Here is a 10,333-nt window from a genome sequence, read left to right on the forward strand (position 1 = left end):
CTGGTTATTTGTCATATGAATTTTTCATCCCATTTTCGTTTACCTTTACCTCCCAGAAATCTTCAGAGGTATATAAGAGTGGGTCTTTGTTGCATTGGTATGTTCATAGAATATATCATAATCGCAAGTAGGCATCGTTACTCTTACAGAAATAAAATGCTTCACCAAATGCTGACCTTACGTTGTTCACTCACATTTTAGCCATGAATGCGTTCCACGTACGTGAAGACTTAAGTCTTTTCAATTTATCTAATATTAGTATAAGGCCGTGTAACGAAAAGCCGCTACACTTTCTTTAATATAGAACACCTAATAAATAAACGTTTTTAAAAAAATTTTCCTCTAATCACTACTGTGTAAGTTACCTACTGTTTAGATAATTTACCAAATGCCCAGAGTAGCATAGTAACAGCGTACGGGCCATAGTATACTCTTTTTCATCGTTGCACGCGTTGGACAGCGAAAACCCAAGAGGCAATTTCCAACTGTCTGATATTTTGCTGTTAATAATTTATCATAACTTTAAAGACAAAAGTTGCAGGCGCAACCACTCGAACCAAATGCTCTGCTGAGGTGTATGCGTATTTAAGGGAAAAAAAATAACTAAATAAATGCGCCTGATTCTATAATTAAAGCACATGCACTTTATTTACGTTTGACGTGACATTATTATATCAACACTAAATCAATTATATCACAAATCGCTTGGCATAAACTTAAATTGCACTCAGTCATATGTTGCAATTGTCCTCACTTCAACACACCATGAGTCAATTTAATTGTACTTCAGTGCAAACTAAACTACATCGTCACGACCTTCCATCTTTAGTTCGAGGCACGGGGTGTGGTAGAACTGATTTACTGCGTTTACGGTCCGCCATCGCTCTGATGTGCGTACTTTCTCTTGATTATATGAATGCGCTGCTGGTTTAAGATCACGGTAATGTAGTAATTCTGTAAGTATACTAAAATACAGAAATATATTTAGATAGTAGTATCATAATGTATGTAATTATATTAGAGTATTAGTTTCGCTTGAGCCTTCGCATGTTTGTTGGCATTGTTTTTTAGGGGGAACTACGATTTTCTATGGACTAGTATATTTAGTTGTTATATATACAAGACAGCGTACCACACATGCGTTTGATTCCATCTCCGGATCCAGAGCATTCTTTCGGTAGTATATCGTCTCTGCTTGCACAATGAATCATGCGAAAGACCGTCTGTGCGACTTCCTCGTTATTCTCGAGATCACCGGACGACTAAAACGAGATTACAAACATATACAGTTTATGTCAGATAATAGGAACCAGCGAGTTTTCTAGCACAGTGCTCTTTGTTCGTAAGTTCAGACATTCCCGTAAGTTAATATTGAAGTAATATACGAGAAATAGTGCCGCGTTCTTCTGAGGCAATTTTTCTGTAATGTGTCATGTCAATTTGAGCGCACATTCTAACCTTGAAAAAGGAAATCTAATTCTACTGAGATATATTATACCTAGTCAAATACAGAATCACCTTGCATTGATGAAGTTTATAAACCTGAAAACTAGGTCCATGAAATGGACGGTTGTGTGACGTGGCAGCAACAAAACATTATGACACCGACAGGCAGCTTAAACGCCTCTTTGATCCATTTTTGTTATAATGAGTATATCTGAGAGAGCTCCAAAATAGCGTATTTGCTTTTGTTGTTGGTTTAGCTCTTATGGGCAGCAATGTGATATTTCACGCTGACAATTATAGTGAACACTGACCTATTAAATTCCTATATAAATTACCATTTATTAAACCTAAACAACCTGATGTTATGTATAGCAAGAATGTTATCGGATAGCAAAATCGTTGTTATAATTCTATTATACTGACAATCACGTTTGCGATGTATGTTTTGACCGCAATAGCATTCAACAATCTTAAATACTAACATCCAGTTTTATTAAGCTTTAATATCTGTCCCAACATATCATTAAATTTTACTAGAATAACTAGATTTGCAATGCACAACTGGACAACTATAATTGTATTGTTTGGTTTATACGTTCACTGGCTTGCGTTTTTTTGCCAGTCGCTCAAACCCCGGATCTCGGTAACTTGGATTACCTGCAAAGGCGACTAACCTGGACAATAGCTGCGTCTCCTGTCATAACTATTTGTCCAAGGGTATCAGGAGCTTTTACCAGATTCGAGTACATTATTTCTTCACGAAACGTTCGCTTCGGTCTCCGAGCTGTCGAGGACGAGTCTGCTTTGTTTTCTGCGGTATCCGTGTTTGATGCTGAGAGAAGCTCGAATTAACTTCCAACTAAAATAGGGGTATCGGCAACAACAATTCACACATTTATTCACAGTTCCGTTGATATTATGCGCACCGTTATGAACCACTACTCCTCTGTAATGACTAGATGCGCGCTCAAGAAGCGATCTTTGCTCAGATCAGCTGATCCATAGAACGTTTCTTAAAAGCCTCGAATACGCAATCACTCGTTGTAGTTTTAATGCATAGTATACGAGAAATTTAGCCGCCTGATCGTACTTACTTTTGATGCAAGTTTACTCGTCAAATGTAGGAAGAACGGTTTTGAACTACGGTTGTCCACACGCTGTCTGCCAAGAACCCATTGTTATGACAATTACGTCATCTAGTCACTACCAGATGGGTTTTTTCTGCGAGCGGTGTTCGTTATAACTCAAACACTGTCGTCGCGAAGTAAGTGTTCTATATTCTACTCCTATGATTATGGGGCGATCGCTGGCGGCTGCTTGCTTACCTTATTCGTACAATTTCTGACAATTCCGGATGTTGCGCTGCGTCGAGACACGAAATTGCTTCGCCAAAGTGAAATCCAATTGGATTGCCCAAAGGGGGCCTCCTCTGAAAACTCTGGCAAAGCCTTGTGTGAAGTGCAACCAAATTTTACCTCATGCCAATCACCATGCTTGTACCATTGTGACTCCGCTTGAGTACGGAGGAGCCAGATTACCGACCGGTTAGGTTCCCTTTTCCTAAGTTTCTTGCTAGTGTGCAAGTCGATAAGTTAATGACGGTATTTCATGATGAGCTCGGACAGGGCGTTGCAAAGTTTCTGCAGAAGGAAATACTCACCGCTATTTAGTTTTCAGGTTAGTATAATAAGTCTTTAATTATGTTAAATGCCTTGTTTTAGGTTGGTTAATCGCAATGAAACAATTAAGCGCAACGCAAACGCTTGCGGCTTATGTGAAACAAACGACATCATTTCTTCAAGATGCCTTTATATTTTTGTGCCTGGGTCACGTCTTTCGAGTTCCACGTCTTAGCGTCTAGCTACCTTATCCTTATGAGTGTAGAAACAACGCTAGCAAGCGAGGCTGCTTAAAACAAATTGGACCCGCAGATGATGATAACACACACAGTCATTTGTTCTGTGCGCGCCGTATCGCATTTCAAAAGCGCCTGTAAAGGATCTAAAGGATACACAGGTATCACTTTTTTACACCTCTACTTGAAAAATATATTTTTGCATGTTAAAATGCGAATCCATTTTCGTTACGGACTAGTTAACAATCTAGGGAATTTGTCAGAAGAGTCGAAATCAAGAGAAGTTAAACATTTTAGGCGTTTGTTTCGACTAAGAGTTACACTAACATCTGTCTTTGTTGCCCGACATGGTAAGGTGAATTGCGATAGACCATTCGTGTTCATCCAATATTTGAGATCAATAAAAGGTCAGATTATTCATGAATATAGGTCTAATGTATTTGGCTTACTGTACTAACTTATTCTACAAATGTTCTGTCGTATGTGTCGCATAATACCGGTCTGAAATCATCACCTTCTATTTTCTGCCTGTATATTGTTTGACTCTTTAAGAAACTACATAAGTTGCTTTTAATTGAATTAAAAATGACCTCCCACCGTCTCGATATTGAGACTGTTTTCGTGTTCCAAACAATATCTAGATTTATTCTGTTTGATTAATAATATATTTCGCAGATACGAAGTGACTTTAATTGTTGCTTCAACCGAATGAAACTTTTTATTAATGAGGTTCGAATATTTTTTACCAAGTCAATTCGCCTATGGTGAATATTTTCGCTATACTGGGAGGTTTCTCTTGGTTCCTCTACCATGGATGATTATGAGATGGCAACATGTGCAGTCAGAGAGCTCTTGGGGGTTACAGCGGCAATACCGTAGTAACCTTCTTGAAATCCATTTAGATGGGACCGCTCAAAAAGCAGTACTAGATGTGCGATATCTATTTGAACCAAGTAATGCATAATGTACTAAAAATATATGTGTGCGGGCTGTTGTAAAATACATCGCGCTAAGATCATATTTCTTTCTTATGAGCTATACGCACAGGTGAAATTAAAGGGCATCCTTTTAAAGTTAAAGGCCAAAACATTTAACATGCACCTTCAAATCTTGCTTTATTTTTTAGCATTCTTAGCTATGGTTTTTATCCAAACAAACTACTATACAAGCAGCGATTAACTTTAATAAGACCTTTTCGTCCTTATTTCCTTATCGCTTGTTGATTCTTCGTTCCTCTCGTGACCAGTTTCTGTCAATCAATTTTGCCAACGCTAAGATTTGAACCAGTGTAACAACATGCTCGTTTGTTATGTTTATTATGGCGCACTCAGAGATTCGCATTAGCCATCTAGACCATACTGCTCTCAATTTAGCTTTTTGGCGCCAGCACCAGTAGGACTCGTGATGCCGTTACAGAGAGTTGTGGTAAACGAAAAAACTCCATCCGTGGGTAATCCTTAGGTAATATTTTATAAGTGTTTTGTGGTAAGCAGCACTAAAAACGAGAACAAACGGCTAATTTTTTTGCATCCGTCGCGTGTAAACAATAATATTTTTTTACTGACGACTGAATTTAATTCTAATGCGAAAAGTGAAGCTTTTTCGGCTAGGGCCGGTTTTTCATTTTCGTAAATATAGAACAACTGAGTTCACTTATAGGCGTTTAATGAAAGTCAGTATCTCCTTTTCTTGTCATCTTTATTTATTGCCCTCTGCCGTGAGACGATTAAACACAGCCGCGAGCTCTGCAAATCATAGACGATGTTATAATATAGGAAACAAAAAAAAAGAAAGCATATATATATATATATATATGTTTTCTTCTTTATATATATATATATATATATATATATATATATAGCGTGAAATAAATGCGATTCGAAGGTAATGTCACTTTAACCGTTTTTCTAACTCGTGAGTGATGCTATTTGAGTGACGATTATGCCGTCGCATACTGACGCACGTATGGCTTTAACGATCAGGTTCAATTTCATACCAAAAATGGCAGTAGTTATTAAGGCTAAGCTATCCACGTTGTGTATTATTACATTACGCCAAACTAGGTTTTACTTTATTATTACAGCCTTGGCAAGCTAGGTCAAGTTCGCTATATTTGTGCGACCGTTCGTTATGCAAGATATATCGTGAAAACAATTCATGCTCAATATACTAAACAATATACCAATATAATTTGTGATCATTCGTTTACAGAGACGACTCCGCCATGTACGCGGGGTCAATTTTCGAAATCTGGTTCTGCCTCCAGAATGTCCATCGTTACGTCTTGAACTTCGGGACCTCAAAGGAGTAGTTATCGCTGAAGGAGAACCCATCATACCGCAAATTAATCCTAGTTGGAGCAAAATTGATATAACATCCGCACATACTAGTAAAGGTTAGATACTTACTTAAATAAAATTACCGTCTATTTGACTTCGTCATAGATTACCTTCGCTAGCGAATTGTACTTGAAATGGTTTTGTAAGACGCATATATCCTAACACCTCTAAGAATCTAAAATTATACCCTTTTTTTAATTTTTCATGAATCATACAACTTGCTCATGTTTTAAGATTCTGGGCCCTAAAATGTCCAGTAAACGCTTTGGGTGATATAAAATTGCGTCGTACAGTATGTACCACAGTTTTGTTTTATTTGTGCTTTTTTCCTGCGCACGCAGACATCAAACGATCGGTCGATTATTAACGCTTATTTACTTTGTACTTGACGGCGTGCCGTTGTGTCACAGGTGTGCTTGTAGTTCTTTTGGCAGGCGATACGCCGTTGCTGGAATGGACCGTTCATCTCTCGGGACTGGTATTTGTCTCGCGGCATCTTCCTGATGATTCAGTTAGCTTTAATCCGGATTCACTGTTGTTGATTCTAGCGGAAGGTGTCTATTGTGACAGCTCGTGTTTCCAATCCTCTGATTCTAATAACGTGTCTTCGCACCAAACGCAGCATTCGTCAAGTCAAATACGATTACGGCAGGCTAGCCCGACACTGTCGGCATGTTCAGCACAGACTGCCCCAAAGACGAATGGAGTTATATCTGAAAATAATGATAAGCATTTCACCGAAGCCAGCAAGGCTGAAATCAATGACGGCAACCAACAGGCCCTCTTAAGGAAGATTCAGCTTTGCGATGCAATTGGATGTCAGAGTCAGGTACGTTAAGAACTCCAAATCTATCTAGCTTTTTCTGACGTTCTATAGTGTGATGCCGGGAGCAAGTGAACGCTGTTTAGCGTGAATGCCGTGACATGTCCTTCCAAAGATACTCCTACAAGTGGCAGTTACCATAAGGAGATATTCGGCTATGGGAAGACCCAGCCATAGCAGAAGCACATTAAAGAAATATAATAGATTGTACTAATGGGGATCTATCATTATGGATTTGTTTTCATGATCTGTAGCGTCCTAAAGTGTACGTAAAGGTGGCAGCTTTATGTGATGTTCGGGAAAAGATCTTGGTTGACCCACGACGTCTTCGTAAATCCTACGGCGTCAACGCGCTTAATCGGTACTATTAGAAAAAGCTTTGCTAGCAAAAATGCGAATTTAATACAACAGTGCATACTTGAACTAGAAGTCAAATTAATTGTCAAGATATGGGCAATATTACTGCTGCAAGCAATCGGGGCAAAATAACCCTAAATAAAGACGAACCCTTTACGCGTCGTATGCGCGTTTCAGATTATCGACTATGGAACGTGCCATACGACATACGACGGCTAACGGAAGGATGCTTCAGGCTAGTCTCGAAAGTTCGATTGCAAATCGAATTCAATCAGCTACATATAATGCACGTTGCGAACTCGAGACGTTGCGGTTGAGGTGTCGTGCCCTTGAATACCATATTAGGGAGCGAGAAATACTACTAGACAACGAATCACAACAGCTTGCGCGCGAACAAGATATGGCTGTTGGAGTCAGTAAGTTCCTAGTTGCCATCTCGCAACAGTTTTTACATAACAGCGAAGTCGAACTAAGCCATTCAGTATAACCTGTGTAGCAAACCTGTATAGCACCTGAATTTTGAAATGATCCTCGCTGTATGAGATTTTCCATTAACCTTGCCATACATAACTGTCGTGTTGTGTCATACTTGACATTTCAGGAGTGGAACTGGATGAGTATCGACTACGAATAGTAAAAGAGCGTGAAAATCTCCGCCAGGTCCGAGAGCGCCTCCAAGCGAGCAAGATGGAACTGGAAAATGTTGGCTTGTTCAAAAGACAGATGGCGCTCATTTGTGAACTCGACGAGTATATTTATCCTATTGTACAGGTTTGCATAGTATTTTTTGCTGCTTAATTATTTTCTATTGTGACATTAAGACTAGGAAGACCTATACCAAACGACAGTAATTTTATTTACATAACATGCATAGAACTCTATTGTAGTTAATAGAAGCGGATAACATATACAATATCAAGATTTTTTGAGTAAATAGTAAAAAAGCCAAAGAAAACGAATCTTGTTAAGCCACACATAACATTGAAATAAGGTGAAAAATGAGTAGAAAATCGAATTTTTTTACTCGCGTTTGAAAATGTGTAGCGGAACTACTTGATCTCTACAAGTACAGACTGCCTGAATAATTAAATGATTTTATGTAGGTTTTTTTCCCTTTCCAGGTTCCTACTGGAACCGGTTACACAATATGCTCCATACTTGTGCAATCAATGGAGGAACTAAAGAATCCTAGAAAGCGTAAGTAATTTTTGCAAAGTAAAGTTACTGAGTCTAACATGAACATTGCCGTATTCTCACTGTCTGAATCGAAGGCTTATTGCATTTTGCAACACCTAAAATGTTGGAAATACCTAACACTATGTATATTGTAGTTTTATGCATTATTTACAAAGAAAAAAGACGATGTCAATAAAAACGCATAGAATATATTACCATTGTGATTACTTTTGTGTTGTAATCGCTAGGGTTGGACGATCACATAATCTCAACGGGAATAGCATATGTATTCCATTTAGTTTGCATGCTGAGCATCTTCACCGGTGTACCACTTATCTACCCGTTAAAGTATGACCGAAATGCTCCCGTGGTTGTAGACGTTACATTTGATTCGTTTCACCAAAAAGAGTGAGTCTGGTGTTCTTTTCTTAAGCTGTGGTCACTTGCATAGGTAACGCAGGCCTGTAGATATCATACTTGGACATAATTATTCTGATTAACGAACATAGCGAGAATAATCAATGATTTGCGTGAATCACGAGTAAATATTTATTTCTGAAAATATTTGCATTGAAAACATCATTGCTAATTCGTTCCCTCAAAAGTGGTGACTAAAGCTCAAAACTATGTTAGTATTTTTGGTATTTCCTTAGTTTTTTTATGAACACTGCTTAGACTAACAAGCGACAGAAAAGTATAAAAATTCGACTGGAATTCTCTATTTTGCTCAAACCTATCATGATATTAACATGTATTTATCTATAAAATAGTTGTTTATTTTTGGGTACGTCATAATTTAGGTGTACGTTATAAGATAGTTGGTGAAAACCTTTTTGTGTCAACTAGGTTTCCTCTCTATGTGAAAGGAAAGGATCGACTGTACTTCGAGCATGCTGTATCCCTACTGGCACGCAATGTCTCTCACTTGCGAGTTCACTTCGGGCTGCCATCGATGCGGGGCAGGATGATGGCAGGTCTTTACAACCTTTTGAATTACTTCAAAGATAAAAGGTTTGCTTATTATGATAAAGCCAGATTACTGCTAGTAGTATAATATATTTATGGGGCATTTCATCTTCAATCTCTCATCGAAAGAAAGCACTCTTGATTACGCATATGCCTACCTAATGAGTAACCTAGTGCTAAATCGAGACGTTTGTATCAACTGGCTTGCTATTACTAACCTAAAATGGTTCTGCACGGTTGAACAGAATGCCTGGGGTTTCATCAGTTAACGAGTTATCGGGAATCGGCTCAATTATGCAGTCAGACTTCACTGTGTCAGATTCGAATATGTCATCCAGATGTCCCACGCCGGATCGATGCTTATCGCCGCATAACACCCCCCCGCAGAACACTTTACGACTCCGAAACCGAGTGCACTCATCCGTACCTAACCTAGCGTCGGCTTCGCTCCTTGCAGACACTCTCGATGATATTTACAATGGAGCTGCAAGCGACAATGTGAGCTAGCAGCCAAAAGATGAAAGAATTCTATCATTTAGATACTGTCGAACTACTTATACTACAGACGTATTTTTTCGATATTGCGATAGCATAACAATTCCTGCTTACAGAACACCGTGTAGTGGCTTTGAATCATTCCAAGGTGGCGCACACGCATGTACAGCAAAAGACACGCGTCTAACAAATAGGTTAAAGAAAATGAATACACAATTATATTGACGAAGAGAGACATTTTAAACACTTAAAACAGAGGTACATAAGGAAGATTGAAGAGGACAAAAAGCTAAGTACTATAGCAATTTGCAAAGAGGCAGATCAAAGTGATATATTATAGAAGATAGATTCTATTACATATTGTGCTAACTTTTGCTCAGCTAGTATCGACAATTAGCTGTATAAACCTGATGGAAATAGAAAGTGTTTCACGGGCGAGTGGGCTCACAGATGGGAAAATATATTCGCTGGGTAAAGCGGTAAAAAGAAAAAACGTATACTAATATATATTTCGGGACACCACATAAAACGAACAAGACAAATAAGGCATAAAGTGATATATGTGGTACAGATTGACATGAAAAACAAGGAAAATAAAATAGCTAAATTAATTAAGACTTCATTTTAATAATAATTATTAATATTATTGAAATCAGTGAAGCTGTGCTGTTGCACTAATTTTTTTACGTACAAATGAGTTGTTTATTATATGCTATCCAGGGTAGAGTTAATATGTCTCATGAAACTAATTTAAATAAAGACTTAATGATATATTCAATTATGTTGATGAGGAGCTGCTATAATATTTTCATTACAGTGTAAAACGTAGTTTTAGCAGAAGTCGTTCTTGAGTATTGTATTTTTAATAAGCGGTAA

The 10,333-nt window shown here is 38.1% G+C and overlaps 2 protein-coding genes across 5 annotated transcripts; one reads left to right on the forward strand and one right to left on the reverse strand.

The window, feature by feature from the left end:
- Positions 1-621: 621 nt before the first annotated feature.
- Positions 622-2,414, reverse strand: Lamtor4 (Late endosomal/lysosomal adaptor, MAPK and MTOR activator 4). Of its 2 annotated transcripts, none has more exons than XM_086976240.1 (3): positions 2,121-2,414; positions 1,133-1,262; positions 622-954 (listed from the first exon to the last, which is right to left on the reverse strand). In XM_086976240.1, the coding sequence occupies exons 1-3, from the start codon at positions 2,193-2,195 to the stop codon at positions 797-799; spliced, it is 363 nt and encodes a 120-aa protein (XP_086832366.1). In that variant the 5' UTR covers positions 2,196-2,414; the 3' UTR covers positions 622-796. The 2 variants fall into 2 exon arrangements, with proteins under 2 accessions (XP_086832366.1, XP_022671445.1); XM_022815710.2 differs by having other exon boundaries at positions 622-965; positions 2,121-2,411.
- Positions 2,415-2,624: 210 nt separating this feature from the next.
- On the forward strand, positions 2,625-10,250 carry Uvrag (UV-resistance associated gene). 3 transcript variants are annotated; one of them, XM_022815708.2, is made up of 10 exons: positions 2,625-3,123; positions 5,513-5,696; positions 6,051-6,469; positions 6,718-6,824; positions 6,998-7,236; positions 7,422-7,591; positions 7,924-8,017; positions 8,245-8,404; positions 8,843-8,970; positions 9,208-10,250. In XM_022815708.2, the coding sequence occupies exons 1-10, from the start codon at positions 3,055-3,057 to the stop codon at positions 9,396-9,398; spliced, it is 1,761 nt and encodes a 586-aa protein (XP_022671443.1). In that variant the 5' UTR covers positions 2,625-3,054; the 3' UTR covers positions 9,399-10,250. The 3 variants fall into 3 exon arrangements, with proteins under 3 accessions (XP_022671443.1, XP_022671441.1, XP_022671442.1); XM_022815706.2 differs by having other exon boundaries at positions 2,627-3,123; positions 8,843-9,007; XM_022815707.2 differs by having other exon boundaries at positions 2,628-3,123; positions 7,942-8,017; positions 8,843-9,007.
- The last annotated feature ends 83 nt before the right edge of the window (positions 10,251-10,333 follow it).

The sequence above is a fragment of the Varroa destructor genome, unplaced genomic scaffold (genome assembly GCF_002443255.2).
Source record: "Varroa destructor unplaced genomic scaffold, Vdes_3.0 BEIS01000007.1, whole genome shotgun sequence".
In the NCBI taxonomy this organism is placed as follows: domain Eukaryota; kingdom Metazoa; phylum Arthropoda; class Arachnida; order Mesostigmata; family Varroidae; genus Varroa; species Varroa destructor.